Source organism: Haliotis cracherodii, unplaced genomic scaffold (genome assembly GCF_022045235.1).
Source record: "Haliotis cracherodii isolate W230 unplaced genomic scaffold, xgHalCrac1.p SCAF_10, whole genome shotgun sequence".
NCBI lineage: Eukaryota > Metazoa > Mollusca > Gastropoda > Lepetellida > Haliotidae > Haliotis > Haliotis cracherodii.
The window spans coordinates 34293360-34317169 of NW_027266265.1; the positions used below are offsets into that span (position 1 = coordinate 34293360).

At 39.5% G+C, this 23810-nt stretch overlaps 1 protein-coding gene across 1 annotated transcript; it reads left to right on the forward strand.

Annotated features, from left to right (window-relative positions):
- The first annotated feature begins 18075 nt into the window (after positions 1-18075).
- On the forward strand, positions 18076-22016 carry LOC139449681 (uncharacterized). The gene is made up of 4 exons (XM_071231179.1): positions 18076-18208; positions 18733-18963; positions 20794-21018; positions 21778-22016. The coding sequence occupies exons 1-4, from the start codon at positions 18076-18078 to the stop codon at positions 22014-22016; spliced, it is 828 nt and encodes a 275-aa protein (XP_071087280.1).
- The last annotated feature ends 1794 nt before the right edge of the window (positions 22017-23810 follow it).

Below are 23810 nucleotides of genomic sequence, written 5' to 3' on the forward strand. Positions count from 1 at the left end.
CATAATCACTACATGCAATTGTAATCAGTGAACAGGATTCAGACTTGACACTAAATACATTCGGGGTTTATACTAGATGTCACATTACGCTTCGTGGTTTTGGGGTCTGCACTCTCACACTACACCATGTGCCTTTGGAGTCTATTCGGGATGTGACAATACACACTACAATGCAATATTGAATAGTTCTATCAACTACAAATACTTCGTTAATAATTGAAAATTGTCTGCCATAATAGTCTGTCTAATTTGGGCATGGCAAGAAAGCAGCAACACTTAAAACGTTTCTATCAACACTAACCGTGCAGATGTTAATTAATTTCTTACAATCTTATAAGACATAGTGTTATGATAGATTTACTTAGATAACCTTAATCAGTTTTACTCATTTCTCAATCATAAACTTTCGGGGACTATACGGGATGTCACACTATACTGTGTACCTCGGGTCTAAATGGAACACCACATTATACTGTGTACATTTGGGATCCATACGGGATGTCTCATTACAATGTATGTGCCTTCAGGTGGAAGTTAATGTATATTGTATAACAAAATGGAATTTCTGGCAAGATATTTCGTATTATCCAGAGTATAATGCATAATGATGTTACATCAATGGTAAGATTTGATTATGGTAAGAAATTGATTGAGTATTTTGATAGTTCGTGTGGGTTAAGACAAGATGGTATTCTTATTCCTGTACTTTTTTCTTTGTTTATCAACGTTATATCTTTGGTAAGTTGATTGTGATTGTATTACAGAGGAAACGTTAAATAAAATTGCCCTATTGTTTGCCGTGGGGTTGATACTTGGTGCAGATAGTGTTGTATAATTACAAAAACGCCTTGGTGAATTATATTTATACTTTTATAAATGGGATATGGATATTAATTCTGAGACGAGTAACACTGTTGTTTTTGAAAGGAGAGGCACTTTATCAAAACATGAGAAATAGTTTTATAATGGTGAGCGTATGAAAACTGTTAATGCCTATAAATATTGGGAACGTCTCGTCATTCCCAAATTAATTTGGCCCAAGGCCTGTAATACCTTTATGTCAACAAAGCACAAGAAAATTGTTCCAATGCTAATGCAGATCTAGGGAAATGAAAATTGTAAATTTTCTAAATAAATTGTATATTTATATCTATCTCACACTATGCATTTCTTCTTATTCTTCGTTCCTGGTGTTGAAACGTCCTAGAACAAAGTTGCCAGGTTAAAAAAAAACAATCACCCTAACACATCCCATACATCACCAAGTCAGCACTGTGATCATGGGTCACACATCACTGCGATCTCGTGTCACACGACCTATGCGATCCGATCGCCTGACACATCCAGAACCCTCATTTTCAATCGAGAGCGTACAGGCTGGTGTTACTGTGATGCGGGGATGGTTGGGTGGGCGTTTAGCGTGTGAGATAAGTATAAATATACATTTTAGTAGAAAATTTACAATTTTTTAAACTTAACCTATCTCACACTATGCCTCCATTGTGGCCGAGAATTTGCAATTACTATGCAACGCAAAGGTGGAAGCCACTGTCCTCGTCTCATGCGGATTAGAGGCAACTTGGAGTGGTAGTCGCACAAATGTGTAGGCCCTGGGAATGATAGAGTGCAACCAAAAGGAGATAGTGGTTCGAGATACCTCTGAAGTTGCAGCCGACAATAATGAGATGAAAAAACACTTGCTAGAGCGACGGGAGGTCTGAGATGCCCTCAAGTAGATCTTTAGGGCTCGGACTGGGCAGAGTGAGAGGTCTTCCAATTCATCAGGTCCCAGTATCGAAGGCAGCGGTGGAAGGGTGAACGATTCAGTTGTCCTGGGAGCTGGTTCTTATCAATAAAGTCACAGCGCAAACCCAGAAACACTTTACCATGTTGATGACGTATAAAACGAGCTCTACCAACGTCTAAAGCATGAATCTCACAAATACGAGCCGCAGTAGCCAGAGCGAGGAGGAAGACTGTCTTGAACGTAATGAGTTCAAAGGTCATATCCGGAGGTGGTTCATACTGGGCCGAAGACAAGTGACGGAGGACGATATTGAGATCCCGTGCTGGAGGTCTAGATCGGGATGATAGGTCCACAAGGCGGTATGAGAGAATCAATGCCTGAAGCTCAGCAACAGAGGAAACCCTAGCCAATAGTCGTGGCAACGACTGAATTAATAGCTGCCAAGTAGGTAGATAAAATAGAGCCCTTCCTAGTAGAGCGGAGATGTTGGAGGTATTCAGCTATTATCTGAGTAGAAACATTCGCAATCGTCCTTCTGAAGGAAGGGCCCGAGGAAGCACTGTTGTGGGCGTAGATGTAATTGACCCCGCAAGGTGAGGGCTTGTGCCGACGTCAAATGTCTGAAGAGTTTTTGCCACTGTAACGGATGTCTGAGAGTCAATGATACATGACTCTGTATCTTTGCCCATCTGTCTATGGGTACAAACATCCTTCCCGCTTGAGTGTCTAAAAGGGCGCCGATTAATTTGAGACGCTGAGTCGAGACCGTCTCACATTGATGAAGCAGCCTAGTTGATGAAGTAACTTCCTTGTAACTTCTAGATGTGTCAACAGCGTCGCTGAGATAGCATGAGCCTGGATACAGTCGTCTATGTAGGCCTCGAAGTTTTTAATGTACCTGTTCTGAACAAAACAAATTAGTAATTGGGTAGATCTTTTTTCTTTTGTTTTTTAAAAATCTTTTTGGATACACAAACAAACAGTTTACAGAAAATAGTTCACATACAATCTATAATTCTGCCAAAAATACTGTATTGGAACCATTTTTTGAAGACACGCTGTATCAGAGGAGATTCGATGCATTCAGTAAAGTCCATAATATCGTAAATTAATCTTTTGCATTCTCCAATGTGTCGTTTTTCACATAAAACCTCTTTGATCCTCGTCAATTGTTTTTGGCAAGACGTGTTTAATTGCATTTGCTATTTTTGCAGATGCTATGTTATTGTGACATTTTTTAAGTGCTGCTATGTTTTGTCTCTTTCTGGAACGCATGTCATTAGACCCTACCTTTGACTAACTGATAATTCTCCTTAGTTGAAACCTAGATAACAATAATCGTATCATATATTTATGTATATCTTGCCAGAAAAAAAATGAATTCTGCAGTAAATCCATCAGGACCCGGACTTCATTTTTCATAATTTTCAAACACGATAAAACCTCATCTTATTGTAAAGTTGGTCATCTATATTAAATCCGGCATTGCCTTGTTCATCGACACCTATTTCATAATGATCTGTTGTATTCTTTATTACTTCTTTAGTTTTCAAATAAATGTTTGTCGTTTAGTAGGGAATTAAAAACACTTCCAATAGCCCTTTCCTCTCTCAGTACTATTAAGATTTAACGAAATCCAATAAATAGAGGATCTGTAAGCAGGCTCTACTTTTCAAAGTCTCTTACCAACTTCACAAGGGGATCATCAGACAAATAAACGTGTGCAAAAGTGCACTATACAATTCTATCACACAAAGACTCCACTATAACAAAACCACGTCCTCCCATTATAATTTGTAAATATAAGCGATTAAGGGAAGAATGGGTGTGGTGGGATGTATTGTCTGCCATGATTCTTCGTGTGAGGGTGTCAATACCCTGAACTTCGTGTTTCGTCCAATCAACAACACCCAAAGAATACGAAAGGACTGGTACAGCATAAGTATTTGTTGCTTTAACTTTATTGCGAGCGTTCAGCTCAGAACTCCATATTTTCCTAAGTCTATATTTGTACTCTGCCCTAAGTTTGTCCTTGACATGATCATTACCAGCACCCATTACCCACCACTATTCCCACTCAGGGTTACGTAGACGCCACGTCTCTAGTTCATACACAAACAGTGAATGAAATCAAGTAAATCACAACAACAAATGCTTGTCGTAAGAGGCGACCAACGGATCATGAGGTCGTTGACTTGGTTGGTGCATGTATATATTTTATCCTATTTTCATAGATCGATGCTCATGTGACGTGATCAAGTCACGTGATCTCTGCATATAGAAACAGTGAAGCTTGCGTAGCTGTCTTCTCATGCGTCAAAATGTCAATTTTACACGAACAAAAAAGATATAATGTTATTTCCAGTGTTGCATAAGAAACACTGACGATGTTTACAAGATCACATTGTTCTATAGTCATTAGTTACATCAAAGACAGAGGCAAGCACTTGCTTGTCTATTTGCTGGGGGAAGAACGAGGCAGTGACACATTTAACTGTCTAAATGGTACCTGTATCTGTAATACTTACTGAAGATGAGCGAGACGCATGGTAGCTGTTATGAACAAGCCAAGTTCTTATCTTCTATGCACCACCAGGTCCCGATTTATGACGATCACTAGTAATACAGGTATTTTTTGTTTAAAGGCCGCTGTCGTATGGCAGTAGTACAGCAACGCAGCGGAAGGCAACAAACAAACACATATTTATGCAAATTGTGTGAATGATGTGTGTTACCGGTAGGTCAGGAAATGCTTAACTTTTCCGCTCACACCTGGTGTCATCACTGATCTCAGTGATCCAAACACCGCTATTTTGCCATTTAGGAACCGACCATTTGATATTTAAGGGGAAAAAATATTATTTTTTTTAAAATATCTTACAACAATGTATTTTCTTTTTGGATGGTTTGAAAACACCATTATTTTTGTTTTTCAAAAGTCTGAAGCATAATTATTATTTTCAAGCATTTTCGTGGAATAAAAATTCAAACAATATCATGTGTGTTCCTACATGAGAAGTGGATCGGCGACGACAAACGTGAGATGTGCAACCATTTCCCACATCTGGTCCACAAACAACAAATCATCTCGAGAGGTGGCATTCAACCCTAAAGGGACTTAGATGTTGCCATCCCAATTCGAAAAACGTTTCTTGAGATACTGCAGGTGGAGCGAGATCAAAATCATCAAGCATCGATTTGGTACTTTGATGCCTCCCAAGTAGAATAAGTATCGACTATGCCCTAGTGGTTTACATTATATATTATCCTACTATACTGAAAGGAAAAAGGTAACTGTATTGATATTGAGTTTAATGAAAATAGATTTATTCTGAAACTCACATCTTGTATCTTTCAATGCATATTCATGACGACAACTCCTCGATTTTAAGCTCGTGAGTCACAACTTGGAAGTGCATATTCATCCAAAGGGCACAATTGGATGTTTCTTGGGATCATGATACTCACACACCCGGTGTATTAATGTGAACAACTCTCAATGATTGTTTAGCTATCAGGTGCTCATAAAAACACATTTGCTTAACCGTACGCTTACTCAATGTCATGGATTGCTGAAAATCAACGTCTACGCGACGTGGGTTTGCTGCAAATGGCGCAAATGAAGTTGCCAAACATTTTAATATTTATCTCAACACAACATCATCCCTTTGGACATGATGCCACGGGCCGGTTGTCCACGTGTGACATCGCGTCAAGGCAACCATATTTTTCAGGTGCATCTTCGGATACGATACCTAACTGCTACATTAACAGCTCGGACGATTCCTGGGTTGGAACCAATCAGTGACGGAACCGTATGCAAAAAGTTGAAGGAGTGCAATATCTGGTCTGGACGTCCAGCGATACGCCCGATATTGTTTACGGGTCACCGTCAGGCACGCCTGGATTGGTGAAACAGTATCTGAGGTTCACACGAAAATACTGGGACAGTATATTCTTTAACAGATGAGTCCAGGTTTTTATCTGGACAGCTGATGACCGTGCAAGGCATAACAGGCGTCCACGAGAACATTTTAGCGTGACCTGGATTTCTCAACGTCGTCCGTTTTCGGATGGTAATGTAGTAGATACTAGTTCTTATTATTCGTGTTTTATTAATTAACTTTTAATTTATTTTAGTATGTTGTCAGTAATGTTGTTTTGTATATTTCAGATATTGCAGTAATTAACAATTATTTATTGTATTTCGTATTTCAGGCTGCATACTTAGAGTTTGTAAGTCAAGTATAAGCATTAAAGCATCACTCTTTTGTCATGTTGTACTTAGTGGGTCAGTAACCTTCTTGGTGGTCAATCAGATTGTGAGCCGAGGCGTCCTCTTGATTGGTTAGTTCTAAATATCTGTGTCCAACTTTTAAAACCCTTTGTTTTTACCTCTGCACTTTGCATTTACACTTGAATGTGCACTGGACTGAGAGAGAGAAAGGATATCCTTATGTTAAGGTCAGTAGTTAAAGTTATAATTGTATTTTATGCTACTAGTAGTATAATTATGAAAATCACTTAAGTTTAGTAAATGTCTTTATATAATTTCCTTAATCATATTTCAACATGACACATTTACTAGTACTAGTGTGTGCATGGTGAGTTCATGTATACTAGATATATTTCATTTCACTATATGTGTGTCTGTGTTAATCAATGACATTTTTGTATTCAGTAACTTGTATTGTGTATTAATACATTGATAATAGTTTAGATGTAATGTTCATATGTGTAAATAAACAAGATGTCTTTAAGATGTATTTTATATCATGTACAGGTTATAACGAGGGATACTCATTGTGACTATCCAAATATACCCCAGTGGGATTCACCGGGTATATATAAATCAATAGCGTGTGTGTCCACCTCTGGTTCCGATGCAAGCAACACATCTTCGTCTCACGGAGTGGACCAGGCGTCGCACAAAGTCCTGTGGGATATCTGTCCATATCTGCTGGAGCATGTTTCGAAGTTCCTGGAGTGTCTGTGGAACAAGTGGTTGACGTCGAAGGCGCCGATTCAACTCATCCCACATGTGCTCGATTGGCGAGAGATCAGGGGAGCGAGCCGGCCAGGGGATGACATTCACGTTGTTTTGTTGAAGAGCATCCTGAACAAGTCGAGCAATATGAGGCCGGGCGTTGCCATATTGAAAGGTAATGGCAGGGTCATGACGACGCAAAAACGGTAGAACACCAGGGCCGATGATCTCGTCGCGGAAGCCTTGCTGTAATCCCACCCCATACCATTACACTGCCACCCCCGAACCGATCTTCTTCCATGACACAATGATTGACGTAACGTTCACCTCGACGTCGGTATACTCGAATCCGTCCATCGCTGTGGCTGAGGTGAAAACGAGACTCGTCAGTGAGTAGAACTTGTCCCCACTGCATGGCCGTCCAGCGTAGACGCTGTCTGCACCATTGTAGACGTGCTTGACGGTGGTTTCCTGTCAAAATGGGACGTCTGGCGGGTCTTCTGGCGATCTGCAAAGATCCCTGCACATCTGAGGTGATGACGTACGGTTTGTGAAGATATTCGTCGTTATATATTTTTTCATGAAAATTCTTTGCCTCTGCATAACGTGAGTGACTTCTGTTTTAGGCCACTTTTAGCAATATATCAGCAATATCATGACGGGGGACACCAGGAATGGCCTTCACACGTATCCATTTGGGGAAGTGAGCTCTGGCCTTCGGGTAAACGGAATAACGCTTTTTCCTACGAAAGAAGCGTTGTGTTTAAATTAATGGTAGGACTGGAATTAAAGTAAAGTCTTAGAAGCCGCTGAGAAACTGATACTTGTATGTCTCTGACAGTGTACACTTTGGTACAGGGCTTGTGAAATATATTAAGCAGCCAGGTCAAATAAGGGGCATTATATCAGGTTAGTTATTATTGATGATATCATTCACAGACCATTCTCAGATCTTAAGTGAACGAAGAATCAAAAGTATATCGTGAGATAGTAATGTGGATAAAATATTGATGACTGATAATCATTTATGTAAAAACGTTTTTACAAGGGACTTGTAGTGCAGTTGAGAACTGACTCATTAAAGGTGAATTGTCCTGCCCGCAACTAGAGTGACTGAGTGAGTTGGGTTTAACGCCGCTTTTAACAATATTCCAGTTATATGACAGCGGTCTGTGCGTAATAGAATCTTGACAAGACAGTCCAATGATTGACATCCTGAGCATCGATCCACGCAGTTGGGATACGATGACATGCATCAATCAAGTCAGCAAGCCTGACCACCCGATCCCGTTAGTCCCCTCTTATGACAAGCATAGTCGCCTTTTACGGCAAGCATGGGTTACTATTCTACCTCGGATCTTCACGGGTCGAACGAAGTTGTGAAATGAAGACAACGATATATTGAGGTTAGAATAATCTAGACGCTGTTACGAACTATCCACCCCTCGAGAATATTGTTTAAATTTCACTTAATTAACTCGGGACAAATAATACGTAATTCCTAGTATGCGTAGTTCGTAGGTTTTACGTGTGTTATGTCGCGTTTTTATTGAACTTTTGTGGAGCTCTTACTTGCAGCTGGAATCAATGCCACAACTAGTTCTTCGTTAATTTGGCAGTCAGTTAGAGTAAATCAATTGCATCCGTTTCGACTGTTTACAGTGCGGGCGAATCATAAATATGTAATGGAATGGCAGTGAGTGAGTGAGTTGGGTTTAACACCGCTTTTAACAGTATTCCAGTTATATCACGGCGTGTCAGCTTAATGTGGGAGTGAAGCCCGAAGTCATGCAGGTCTCAAACGTTTACCACTTCGGTGAAACCCATGAGTACGGGTATGGTGCTGACAAACCTAGAAACGTAATCGGGGCGAAGCGGGATTCGAACCTACAATGATAGGTCTGGCGTGCCTTAGGGACGAAATTCTGCACAGCGAATCGCGGCGGCTAAGATGACTGGGCCACATGTGCCCCAGGAAAGGCAGTGAAGTAGATATATCAATTTGCCAGGAATAATGAATACAATCTGTCGATATATTGAACGTGTCGTGATGATTGCAAACGAAACCTGTTTATACTGTGGCCGATGTAGTTTTGTATCTATTTATTTTAATTTTATTTTAGGTTTTTAACATATATTTAAACATAACTATAACGAAGTATATCTGACCTGTTTTACCTTCAAGTTGTAATTTCCCCATGGCAAGAAGCTTCATATGCTGATTGGCCAAGCTAACACCTATTGTTAAACTGCATGCTTTTCATTACATTGCATACTCTTTCAGCACAGGATAAAGAGATAATATTAAATCAGGTTAGTTAAATTGTTATAATCTCTATCTTGTGGTGTATTGAAATAATACCGTATGTTTAAGGTGTACTAAGTAAACTAAATATGTGTAATCTAATATAAATGTTTATAATCTGCATAAAATAAGATAAAAAAACAAACTTTATCACTAAAATATATTCTATCACTTCAATGAAATATGTGTGAAAGGTTTTTTTTACTTCAAGAATGTTTTAAAACGCTTTTTAATGTATACACTCAGAGGTAATACATGCAAATCATTGTAAATATATTGTGTGTGTAATCTTGTTCGATGTATTAAATGTTAAATAGTGTATTAGTTTATGTATTTTTAATTCGGATCAATGAGCATGGTGTTGCCATACGTGTGGCAGTTGGGATCCACACCCTTGTATCACCCACAGGGTATGCATTGTATTATTTATAATTGTCTAAGACTCTAAGATATAATCTGAATGTGATGACCACATTTAATGTAATATCATAGTTTCATTAATTTCTGTCTAAAAGTATTGTATATATGTTTTAACAGAAGGTGTAAGTGCAATGTATTTATATTGTGTATAGTATACAGCCAATTGAACGTCAAGGAGTGATCTCCCTTCTCCCCGTAAATGTCGGTGATGTGGAACATGTATATTACTGATATTTTTAGTATAATCTTTTAGGGTTCAGTCTATCTAGTGTTTCAATGGACGACTGATATATGCAATACTTACTTGTAATAAGCCTATGCTATGTATCTGGCACTGATGATAATGTTTTACCGATTATTCATTATGTAATTATGTGTTTCAGGGTGTCAGACATCTTAGATCCTTGATCTAATGAATCGCATCGCAATAAAGACATCAACCCGTAACATGTGTTTGTTCACTCTAAAAAGACATCCAGTAAACTGTTACAATTCCATCAGACATTGGACAATTTAACATTCACACGTCTGGTCCAGCTACTTAAAAACCTTATAAATCAATTCATTTTGCTATACCTTCATGTAAACCAACCCTTCTCATTACTCCGGCGTTTCGTTGCTCTGTGGTACCAGAACAGACAAAACTCGAGTATTTCAGGATATATATGCTGAATTTAAGTTTTTATTTCTTGTTTTGATGGAAGATTTCCTCAGGTATGAACATTTACATATATATCAATAAGTTGTTTGGCTAATGCGCCCGACTCTCGTAGGGAGTCCGGAACAGAAGAGATTGCCAGCAACCAACTAGGTCGTAAGATGCGACCAAACTTGATCGGGTGGTCAGGCTCGGTGACTTGGTTTAAAGCGTGTCCTCGTACCCCGACGGCGTGGACCGTTGCTCACAATATCAATTACTGGCTTGCCTGGTTCAGGCTCGATTATTTACAGTCCGCCGTCATAAAGCTGGAATGTTGCTGAGTGTGGCGTTAAACAACAGACAACCAGGAACATTTGCCGACCAGAATGCAGACTATAATCATAATTGACCACTTCATTATCCAGAACACAGGATAATGTTCATCATTTTATCCAAGTAAGCCAAAGTAAATAATCCTTCCCCAATGTGCATATTTGCTATTGTTGGAAATTTCATAAAGAATACACCAAGAAAGTGTATATTATATAATACATCTGACAAGTGATTTCGATGAGCCTTCCGCTGAAGTTCACCCTAACCCTTACATCTCTCTCATTGATGAAAGATACTAAACTACCAAATTTTGTTTGATTGTAGGGACAACAAATCTTGCACTACCCCGTCCGGCAACGCAAAGTGCCTCATCGAGTCCCATGGGACCGGATAAAGCCCTGGATTGGTTCAATAACACAGCGCAAGATGTAGCCAACAACCTGTACTGCACCCACGTGGAGACAGTAGGTCAGCCTGTTCCAGGATGGTGGCAGGTGGATCTCCAGGTGACCGTCAGGGTGGGCAGTGTCCGGATCACCCCTGCTCAATATCAATGTATGTACTACTGCTGCAAGACAGTTGTTCGTTGACATCAAGTTAAAAGGCTCGTTAGTTCTTAATGCGTATCTTCCATTGGCTATACATTTCATGATTGCTGTGATTATTACCTTTTTCTTGTTCCAAATATGTTAATGTACACACTTGTTACTATTTTGACTGACTGCATCCATGGTGTAGTGGATAAACCGTCTGCCTTGAGAGGGGTAGGTCGGTGGTTCCATCACTTGGCCGCGTCAGATCAAAAGGCTCCTTGCTCACCTGGTGTCATCACTCATTTACCTCATTACCTTTTTATTGCACAACCAGACGTATTGTTCCCGTCCGAAAGAAATGCCATCTGTTTTATACGCAAGGCTCGGAAGAATTGAGTGACAAATGTTGTGAACTTTCTGAATATCTGTTAAGTCCTTTCAGAAGGGTCCGAAATCACATTTCAGATCCTTAGATGTGAGGTGAAGTGGTGTTTAACGTCACGTCCAAGATTATTGAACTTATATAGCGACCAGATCCTTAGAAGTTTCCACGTCCACCGTTGTTAGTGACGAAGCAAGTTGTACACTTTGAGGAGTCCTATTCTGATTCCTTCTATTCATGACAGCAATTTTACAATGCTTTGAGCATGGCGTTAGTGATCTAGCGCTTGATCCGAGACTAAAAGACAACACGTACATTACAGTTAACTTGCTGAACCGGGTCATCTGCGATGGACTCAAGTCGGATATAATTATAGCTACCCTGAAGACAGCAGATCAAAAGTAATCGCTTTCAAATACTTTGAAATAAGATGCCCGGAAATTATTTTTCGGCACTAGCCATGTTTAGGTGTGGTGTGGTGTGGTGTGGTGTGGCGTGGCGTGGCGTGGCGTGGCCTGGCGTGGCGTAGCTCCTGCTGAGAAGAAACCGGTCGGTATGAAGGTTTTCCTATACAAAATAGAATTTTTTTTGACTATAATGACATCGTAGTAGACATGGTTCATGTTTTGTATCATTGTGTATTATATGACGATATCAGGCAACTCTTTTAAATGAAGTATTGTTAATTACCAGAATGTTTTAGGTGAACTTGATGTGGACAAACTTTGTTTTATATTCAATGATTCCGGTATATATATATACTTGCCAAGGTCTGCTTCATATTTCTTAATCGCAAAAAGTATCTTTTATGTGCATAACGTTTCACTACATAATCTTTATAGCATATCTGTACTATTTTATGTTAATTTATCTCTCATTTTTTTCCAAATGGTTCTGTGCATTTTATCAATGATTATATGTACAAAACGAAATTATTTATGTACTGAAGCGCGACCTTAATAAACTATTGTCTGTTCGTTCCATCACTGACCACATTAACATCGTCACCATCTCGCTTTGTGCGCGTCTCGCAATAAGATCATTGGTAGAGTTACATAAAATCTTCCTACACTTTATGCTCTGGACGATATTTCCAGGTGCCGTTGACATGTCAATACATTAATAACCACGGATCCGTCAGTGCCCAAGCTTGACCTTCTGTGAGATGTGTTGCTGACAGCTACCGAAGATCCTTGTTTGGTAATTGACTCTTAGGATGTGTAGTTTCAAGCTGTCACAGTTCGAATAACCTTGTCATAGTACATTAAACTATGGTATTGGACGTCGGCAAAGTAATCGTGTAGCTGGTTGTAGATTTGTAAATGACTGAAACGTAGTGCCGTCTCTGCCAATCAAATGATAACTGAGCCAGACATATTACTGGAAAGTGATATATTCTCACTGCGAAATTGCCGAAAAGTAAACTGTACGCTCTCATTGTCTTACTCCCACTTTCCCTACTTTTGGAACGGTGTGACAACATAGGGTTTAATATGTCATATTAAGTTAATGGATGCAGGTTTGCATCAAGAAGACGTCAAACAGAAATCAAATCTTTGCATTCATTTGTCTTTTTAATTTATTCACTAAACTTGAAGTTTTTGTTTACTACTCTGTAAATTACAAGAGCGCTAAATTTAACATTTGAAACCTCACGCTGCGCTGTTCCAAATGCAATTGAGTGAGGTTAAATCTACATGTAACCTAGCTCTACACTGACAACACAGTATGTTTATCTCCTAATAAAACAACCTTTATTGAGTGTGTTTTAATGCGTGAAGCTATAGTCAATGACAATGATTTTCAAACATTACTACATTGTTTTGCAGGCCTACTGACATACTCGCAATGAATTCCGTTAATCAATACGTGCTTGTTTTCTAATTTCCGTTCAGTTTAAACTTCTATTGACAACAATATACACAGGTTTTGGTTAATGCAGTATAGGTCTAGGAGTGTTGATCATAACACATTCAGAACCTTCCTACCTCTGTGTTTGTCCGAGAGTTTGTTGTGACCTTGGAAGGTCTGACTTGCTGGCTTGGTTGAAGCAAGTCGTCGTACCCCGGTGGGACGTTGATCATAGTATCCATTATTGATCAGTTCGATTCACCTTGATTATTTACAGGCAGTCGTGATATTGCTGACATATTGCCAGGTGTCGCCACAAACAACAAACAAACACTCCCTGGTGATTAGGTTCACAAGTTCTACATGACTGAAGCACAAGAATACTTACCTCCTGCGTGCGTATCCGATGGCACATAAACTGAAAGGTAATTTAGTGCTATACATTGTTATTGATGTCATTTCTTAAATATCAGAAAGTCATTGTCAGTGACTCTAGAATTCAATGAAAGCTGGGCGTCATAATATATGAAATCTATAGTCGAGCCGTGGATCTATACTCGTCAATAGTAACAACAGATACACAGACCTGGAACTAAACTTAATTGATTGAACTCGATAAAACAAGACAAAGTTGCACGTGCATACTTATTACTATGCATTACTGTAAAGTTGAACATTAAACGTGACCTAAAGTTGGATGGTTTGGAAACACCATTATTTTTCTTCTTTTTTTCTTTTTCAAGAGTCTGAAGCATAATTTTTTTTCATGCGTTTTCAGAAAGAAAAAAACCCACATTTTTATAAAATCTCACATAACCGTATTTTGAACTGACCAGAGGAAGACCAAACACTTTTACGTGTAAAAGTAACTCAGTGACATGTCTGTCGAACCGTCTACATTAAAGAAGAATTCAAATGATGTTATCTATGTTTGTTTGGGGTTTTTTACTTGAAGAGGGGTCGAAGACGACCGACGTGAGATGTTGTATTTCCACACAACTGGTCCACGAACAACAAATCATCTCGATGGGTGGCACTAAAACTTGAACAGACTTAGACGTTGCCATCCCAGTTCGAGGAACAAGATCAGGTACTTTGATGCAATCCAAAAAGGATAAGTATCGCCAATGCCCTGAAGGTTTACACTACACAATCCAACTATACTACCGGAAAAAAGTAACTGTACTAATGCATCTTTTATTTTATATACTTGAAGACAACTCCTCTACTTTAAGCTCGTGACGGTTGCGTGTATATTGGGAGCATGATACTCACACACCTGATTTTTTAATGCACACATTGCTTATTTAGCTATCAGGTGCTCATAAGATCACATTTGTTTAACGGTGATACAAAACACTTACGCAATGCCACGGCTTGCTGAAAATCAAGGTCTACGTGACATAGGTAGTCGGCAAATAGAGATGGCGCAAAATGAGTTTGCCAGACATTCTAATATTTATTGAAACACAATATCATCTCTTTGAAGACGTTATCTTCTATAGCAGGGCAATACGCAAGACCTCACGTCAACAAGGCAACTATATTTGCTTGGAAAACCTTGGGAATCGATACCTAATTGCCACATTAACAGCCTGGACGATTCCTGGGTTGGAACCAGTTGCAAACGGTTGAGGGAGTGCAACATCTGGTATGGACGTCCAGCGATACGCCCAACGTGGTTTCCGGGTCACCGCCAGGCAAGCCTAGATTGGTGTTAACAGTATCTGAGGTTCAAACGAATGACTGAGACAGTATATGGTTTAACAGATGAGTTTAGGTTTCATTTTGACTGCTGATGGTGGTACACGGGACTACAGGCGTCCAGAAGAACGTTTTAGCGTGACCTGCGTTATTGAACATCGTCCGTTTTGGGATGGTAGTGTAATGGTATCAGCTGGCAGCTCATGGGAGAACACTACTCATCATTGTTCATGGCAATTAGAATGGTGTTCGTTACCAGGACATCGTTCAAGTTCATGTTCCACTCTTTGTGCAAATCTAGGGACGAAACGTCACGCTGCAGCAGGATAATGCACGTATTGTAGCACACATTTTGAGGCAGCATGACATTGCGCAACTGATGTCCATCTGGTGTCCACTGCGCCGCCGCTGCGTCGCCTGTATCAACGCAAATGACGATTACCACCGACGATTACCCCAGTTTCGACGTTGTGTACATCATTGTACACTGTTGGGAAAGTGACGACTTGTTAAGGTTGTGTCCGTCTGGTATGGATATAAGCTGCATGTAGACGATTTCTAATCGTCTGACTCGTAACTCCTATTTCAGTAGTCTGATGAAAGTTTGCAGCAATTTGATTCGCCCTTTGAGCTCGAATTTCGTCTTGTTTCGGATCAATCGATCCTGTACTCTTCTTGTTGATTTGGGACGCCCTGAGCGAGGTCGATCGTCAACAATTTGGGTTTTTGGTACAATTTGGTACCTGTTCCATTGTCTCCTAATCACAGACTATGACATACTGAACGTATTGGCGACTCACTGCACGCTGCCTTTTGACGGTTTCCAGCAATGGTCCGTGGACGCTCTGCGAGTTACACCGCACCCCCGTACATACTCAAATAATGAATGAAATCAAGTAAAAACTATATGATGAGCATCACGGACTCGCAAAAATAATGGTCCGCAAAGATTATTCGGCTTTTCCCTGAAAGTGTCCAAATCAGGAATGACACCCCACGCACGTGCGTGGTGCTACTGCGTGAGGCACGTGCAATATATAAGATGTGTTTTGGTGTTACGCTTTACAGACATAAACGTTCTTACATCAGATGTTTGTCGCCAACACTTATCCTTTTTCTAATACTTGGTAATAATGTCAATATTTTCTGATCCCCTACATTTTTTAAAAGTAAATATTTATGGAGGAAAATTCTTTCGAGTCTGCATAACATGAGTGAGTGAGTGACTACGTTTCATCAACATTCCAGCATTATCATGACGGGGGAAACAAGGAATTGGCATCACACATTGTACCCATTTGCGTACGCGTGGCCTTAGGGTTGACGCTTTTAACAACGAGAGAAGCTTTGTGTTTCAATTAATGGTTGAACTCAAATTGAAGTAACGTGTTAGTGGCCGCTGAGAAACTAATACTTGTATAATAAAGAATGTACACATGAGGTCATTCTCATATATCAAGTGTATGAAGAACCAAGAGTATATCGTGAGATAGTATTGTGGATAAAATATTCGTGACTGAAAATTATTATATATTTTCAAAACCTATTACAAGGGACTTGTGGGCGCTCGTCACGCCAAAGACCCAGGTTCTATTCCCGACATGGGTACAATGTGTGAAGCCCATTTCTGGTGTACCACGCCGTGATATTGCTGGAATATTGCTAAAAGCGGCGTAAAACCAAACTCACTTATTCACTCAGAAGGGACTTGTAGTACATTTGAGAGTTGACTCATTAAAGGTGAATATTCCTGCCCGCAACTAGAACCACGGAACTGGTGTATTATGATTACAATAAAGTATTTAAATAACAATTATGGAGTGTAAATACTTTTATAACTGCTTCATTGTTAATAAAATTCGAGTAACACATAAAGAGAGATCCCAAGATCTAATTCTAATATGAAATATTAGCCTGGTAAAAATACTAGTGCGACCATCTATACTGCAGTTATTTGTCGAGTAATGACTATCAAGTATTCCACCTTTGTAAAAACAACAGTAGGCGCCGCTAGTTGCTAAATGTAACTATGTATACTCAAACTCAAACAAAACGGAAAAGGAATCATAAGAATGTGTTAATGAATCACTATCAAATGGTGATGATGGTAGTTGTATCTTGTCCCACCACTGGCATCCGTCAGAAATGCATTCAAAGACATATCTAATGTTAACATGAAAAGCACAGAAACAAGACAAAATAGGGAATTGCATCAGATGTTAATTTGCCATAAGATTTTGGAAACCTTAACCAAGACCTTGAATGTTATAACTCTGAGCAAACAACGTGTGAGAAAGGGTCGTATGATGCTCTTCGAAATCCTTAGAAAGAGAATGCTCACTCAACTGTACCAAAAGAAATTGTGTTTGTTTGTTTGTCTGTTTGTTGTTTTACGCAGCACTCAGCAATATTCCAGCCATATGAAATGTTCACATGAACAAACAACGAAACAAGTCTAAATATGGATATGCATCAGACATCAATCTAATTTGGAAATGTCCTCCACATGTCTGCCAATTATCTTTTTGAAACATTTACTAAGGCCTTGAATGTTATTATACTGATTTAACCAAGTTTGAGAAGGTGTCGTGTGATGCTCTTTGAAATCTTCTTAGAAAGAGAATGCTCACTCAATTGTTGCTAAAAAATGTGATTTTTTTAAGACAACACAAGGTGGAGGAAAGAATAACCTAGACGCAGCTACGGGCTATCCATCCCTCGTGAATAATCTTAAAATTTCACTTAATTCACTCGGGACGAGTGATACGTAATTCCTAGTATACGTAGTTCGTGGGTTTTACGTGGGTTATGTGGCGATTTCATTGTAATTCTGTGGAGCTCTTACTTGCAGTCGGAATCAACACCACAACTAGTTTTTAGTCAATTTGGCAGTCACCTATATCAAGTCAATTGCATCCGTTTCGACTGTCATTACAGTACAGATAAATCATTAATTTGTTATGGAAAGGCACTGAAGCAGATATAATTATTGCGGGAGCTTAAAATCTATGCCAGGAATAACCTATACCATCCGTTCATTTATTAAACATGTGATGGTTACAAACGAAACATATTTATACCGTTAGACATTGGCCAACTTTAACATTCCCACGCCTGGTCCTGTGCACTAGCTATTTGAAAACTTAATAATCAATTCTTTATGCTATACTTGCATGGACAGCGAACCTTCTCATCACTCCAGCGTTTCGTTGCTCTGTGGTGCCAGAATGGACACAAGTCGAGTAATTCAGGCCATATTTGCAGATTTTGTGTTTTTATTTCTTATATGGATTGAACCTTCCTCAGGTATGAACATTTAGATTTATATTAATTAGTTGTTTGGCTAATGCGCCCAACCCTCATGGGAAGTCTGGGGTAGAACAGATTCCCAGCAAGCTATTTAGGTCGTAAGATGCTCACAATATCAATTACTGGCTTGCCTGGTTCAGGCTCGATTATTTACAGTCCGCCGTCATAAAGCTGGAATGTTGCTGAGTGTGGCGTTAAACATCAGACAACCAGAAACATTTGCCGACCAGAAAGCAGACTATAATCATAATTGACCACTTCATTATCCAGGACACAGGATAATGTTCACCGGGGCAGATCATTTTATCCAAGTAAGCCAAAGTAAATAACACTCCCCCCATGTGCATATTTGCTATTGTTGGAAACTTCATAAAGAACCTTTCTCACACTCCAAGAATTTGTATGTTATTTGATACATCTGACAAGTAATTTTGGTGAGCCTTCCGCTGAAGTTCACCACAAGCCTTACATCTCTCTCATTGATGGAAGATACTCAACTACCAAATGTTACTTGTTTGTAGGGTCAACAAATCTTGCACTACTCCATCCGGCAACGCAAAGTGCCTCATCGAGTCCCACAGGACCGGATAAAGCCGTGGATGGGTTCAATAACACAGTTCAAGATGATGCTAACAACCTGTACTGCACCCACGTGGAGTCAGTAGGTCAGCCTGTTCCAGGATGGTGGCAGGTGGATCTCCAGGTGACCGTCAGGGTGGGCAGTGTCCGGATCACCCCTGCTCAATATCAATGTATGTACTACTGCTGCAAGACAGGTATTCGTTCATATCAAGTTATAAGGCTCATTAGTTCATAATGCTTATCTTCCATTGGCTATACATTTCATGATTGTTATAATTATTACCTTTTTCTTGTTTCAAATATGTACATGTACACACGTGTTCCTACTTTGATGACTTCATCCGTGGTGTAGTGGATAGAGTGTCTGCCTTAGAGGGTGAGGTCGGTGGTTCGATCTCCTGACCGAGTCATGCCAAAGATGGTACTTGTTATTACCCTGCCTGACGCTCAGCATTCATGAGTGAGTTATAATTTAAAGTTACATCAGCAGTATCTCAGCCATATTGTGGCTGCCGAAGGTTGTACATAATAAATACATGTACATTTAGAAAGCCTGTCAACGACGGACAGTGAAATAACTAGACTTATCACAGATTGATATTTAATACTAGCAGGGAGCCATAAAAATAAAATACTAGTCTCACATACATTATGAAAACGGGCTGTACATCGCCAGCAGCCAAAGTTAGGCCACCACACTAGGGACTGTGGGACTTACGATACTTGTGCCAACTGCGCAGTTTCCCAGTAGGATTAACACCATCCCTTCAGCCGCTGACGACTGTATGTAATTTTAGCCAAAATGAAAATGACACATTCTACGTTTAAGAAAATGGCAAATACAGATATGCTTTTAATGACATGGACATTGTGATACACTGTTTGGGGGACAATAATTTTATGCTACTTCAACCTCCATCGAGGGCACGGCCACTAATAATCTCAGTCAATAATTATATATTACAAATTTATAAGAACTTTGTACATAAAACTTTTATGAATCAATTACATTTTATTTAAACTCCAAGAATTAAATGTGAACTTATGTTAAAAAGATTATTTGTGGATGAAATATTGATCCCTTTTGAGGAAAAAATCAATACAGTCAAGAAGGACATGCTTGATTGTGATTCTTTCGTAACAAGGGATGCAGAATGGAAGATCTTCACCTTTTAATACATATTCATGTTTATATCTTGAAAGGCAAATCGTCGCATAATCACACCTTCCAATCTTGACTGACAACCCAAGTAGGTGTAACCGATTGTTGGTTTAATTTCATGCAATTTATTTACACCAACATGGGTGTCCCACTTCTGTCGTATCAGATCTCGGATGTAGGATCCAATCACAGGCTTGTAATCAGTGTATGGAATCAGAAGTGGTGTCACAGTGCTCCTTCAGCTACAGCATCAGTCATTGTGTTACCAATGGTGCCAAAATGGCTGGGTAGCCAACAAAAAAATATACTTGCCAGTTGCAAGATCATTATATAAATCAATAATTTCGATTAAAAGTGGATTTTTGCAAGGAAGATTAATGATTGTCTGAAAAGAGAGTCTAAAATGCATTGTTTGATTGATTGTTTATTAATGTATTCTAGCGTTGTTAATATGGTCTTTGATTCCGCTGTAAAAATGGAACAGGTATCTGTACCCAATGACAGTGGCACATGCAAGTGCGTCACCGTCCTTGGATCCATTTGTAAATATAGATATGTATGTATTGTATTATAATCTTAATTGATTATATTCCTGTTCATGAATTAGTTGATTTGTTTCAGATTACTTTAGTTAAGTTAATGTTAGATCCTCCTCTGGCTTTACTAACTGCAGTGGTTGAGATAGAAAAGGGTAGGGTTTATGTTTCAAGATTGATTTAAGCAGAAATATCAGATTCTTTTCTTATTCCACGTGGTGGAATAAGAGATGATTTTTTATTGTAGAGATTTCCGTACAGAGGATGAAAAACATATAATCATATAATCGAACTTTTCACAGATGGATTACCAAGGGACTTTCAACTGGTCGTATACCCCGATCCACAGTGTCCACAAAGTCCAAAACTTTGCTTTGAGTATACTGGAATATTCTCTAACGGAGTGGCCGAAACCATATACTGTTCGACGCCTGTGAGAGGGCGCTATGTTCGCTTCATTCAGAATGATCCAATGTTCTTATGTGAGGTCGAAGTGTATGAATATGAAACCCAAACGGAATTTAAAGGTAATCATGGTGTTAATAATTTGCATTGTTTTATAAACAAAGTGACATTCGTCACGGTCACGTCTCATCTTCATTATTCTGAAATATGCACATGTGAATTTTGTACATTGTGTTTGAAGTCATTATGCAGACACGGGTAGAGTTACGTTGCCCAACCTTGCCAGGATATTTTGCTGTTCGCGGGTTCGAGACTGAAGTTTATCCCGTTAAAACCCTGTAGCTCCATACTCATACAGAAAATGACTGGTTCCACCAAATCTTATTGTGGTTACCACTTGCGACACTCTGGCTATCCCCCACATTACATTAATTGGCATATAATTAAATAAATATGTTTCCTTGGAGCAAATTGAAAAGTTTGATCAATAAGAGTTCTCAAAGTATGTCTTAAAATAGTGTGCTGACCGAAGGACAAATACCTGTCAGAAAGACATTTAAGGAAAGTGGTGTCTATTCAAACGACAAATTGCTAAATCATAATAAGCCCTATTATCTCATTTTGATTGTGCAATAGGGTCAGTGTTAAAATTTTATTAACCAACAGTTTATGTACAGGTGACACCAGGTGTTACCAAAATTCCTTGATGCATTGTAAGGTGGCACAGTGATGTTATGAAACATCATTAGCCACATCAAAGAAACAGTGACATGTAACACATATTTGCTTACTGCTAATCTCTATAGTATTAACTTACATTATCTTGCATATATTGTCATATCAAATACAGTCACTGTGCTTGATGATGATTGTATTTTCAGACGCCATATTTATGCAGATACCGGAAAAGAAGTTCGACCTAACAGGGCCTGTTGAGATGGAGACCAGGTCCGCCATGGACTGTGCAAGATCCTGCTTGCAACTTGGTTCCTGTCCTGCTTTCAATTATAGAAGTGACTCACGAGTTTGCGAGGTCTCGTCTAACGGAAACAGCAGTGGACTGACTGTGGGAAACCCAGTGTGGGATGCATATGAACTTGATCTGTGTTTAGATAACTAACATTCTAAGTAGTTCAGAGGAATTTACAAAATGAAACATGTCGCTTGTCAACGTGTTGTCCGATGCGATCCCATACCATGATATTTACATGGAGTTGACCCCCCCGCTTATCGACAAATGCTTTTTTTCATGAATATTTTCATTTTCCATATGACATCCGTACTCTTTTCGCGAACACAAGGTGTCATCATTGGTTACGTTTTCTTCTGCTTGGGAATCGTTTTGGCAGATATACTAGACGTAGTGTTCACTTGCGAAAGAAGTGCCTTCTGTTTTTGTATGAATAGCTCAAAAGAATTGAGTGACAAATGTTTGGAATTTCCTGATAGAATATCTGTTAAGTCCTTTCGGAAGAGTCCGAACTCATAATTTATACCCTTAGAAGCTTCCGCGTCCACCATTGTTAGTGACAAAGGGGGTTGTACACTTTGAGGAGTTCTATGCTGATGTCTTCTAATTTAGGACAGCAATTTGACAATGCTTTGAGCATAGTGTTAGTACATGTAATCTAGCGCTTGAAAGACAACACAGACATTGCAGTTAACTTGCTGAACTGGGTCATCCGCGAGGGAATCCAACTTACTGACGTTTGAGTTCCACTGCTCAACGCAAAATGAGACAAGACGACAAGCTAGGTATAATCATGGCTACCCTTTTGCCAGCAGATCAAAGGGTACGGCTTTCAAATACATGTACTTCAAAATAAAATGCCCGGAAACATTATCGGCACTAGCCTGGCGTGAATCGTACTGGAGTGGAAACCGGTCGGTATGAAGGTTTGCCTGTCTACAATAGAAAATGCTTTCACTGTAATAACAGGGGTCGACGTGGTTCATGTTTTGTCATCTCTGCGTATGGTATGACGATATCTGGCAACACTTTTTAATGAATGTATTGTCAAGTGTCAGAATGTTTTAGATGAACCTGATATCCACAAACTTTGTTTTATAATCAATGATACCAGTATCTTAATCGTAGATATGAATTCACAGTTACGTCAGAACTGTACATGATGGCGTCACCTGCTCTAGTGATGAATATGAATGTACAGAATCACTGTTTTGGGGTTTGGCTGATGGTACCAGTTCAAACCGAAGAGAAAACCACTTTGACGATATACTCATGGACAAACCAAAGGTCACATTCAAAGTGGATACAGGTGCTGACTTGAAATTTGTATCTGAACAACCATATAGCAAGTACTTCCTCGACAAATTTCTAATGCAGACCAAGAGGATCCTTCATGGAATCCAGAGTGAACTTGACGTTCTTGGTTACTTCAGTGTCAAGCTCGTGTGAGGTGACAAGACCTGAGAGGACTAGGTGTATGATTTCCCTGGAGAGACACGCTCACTCCTCAGCTGCAACGCAAGTAAACAGCTGAGTCTAGTGAAGTTTTGAAGCAGTATCACAACTGAAGAGGTGAAGTCTAAGTTCCCAGAACTCTTCCGAGGTCTTGGTGAAATGAAGGGCGAGTACAACATCAAACTACGTGAAGGTGCCATACCTTACGCAGTTACCACACCAAGGCGTGTTCCAATTTCAGTTATCCCTACGGTCAAGTATCATCTGCAGAAATTGGAAGAATTGGGTGTCATTACCAAATTCAATGTGCCTACAGACTGGTGTGCTCCTATGGTAGTAGTGCCTAAGCCGCGAGGGGATGTCAGGATATGTGTGGACTTACTTCGTTTGAATCAGTCTGTGCAGCGGGAACGTCACATGCTTCCCACAGTTGATCATACTCTAGTCTAGGTCAGTTAGCTGGCGCTAATATCTTTTCGAGGATAGACG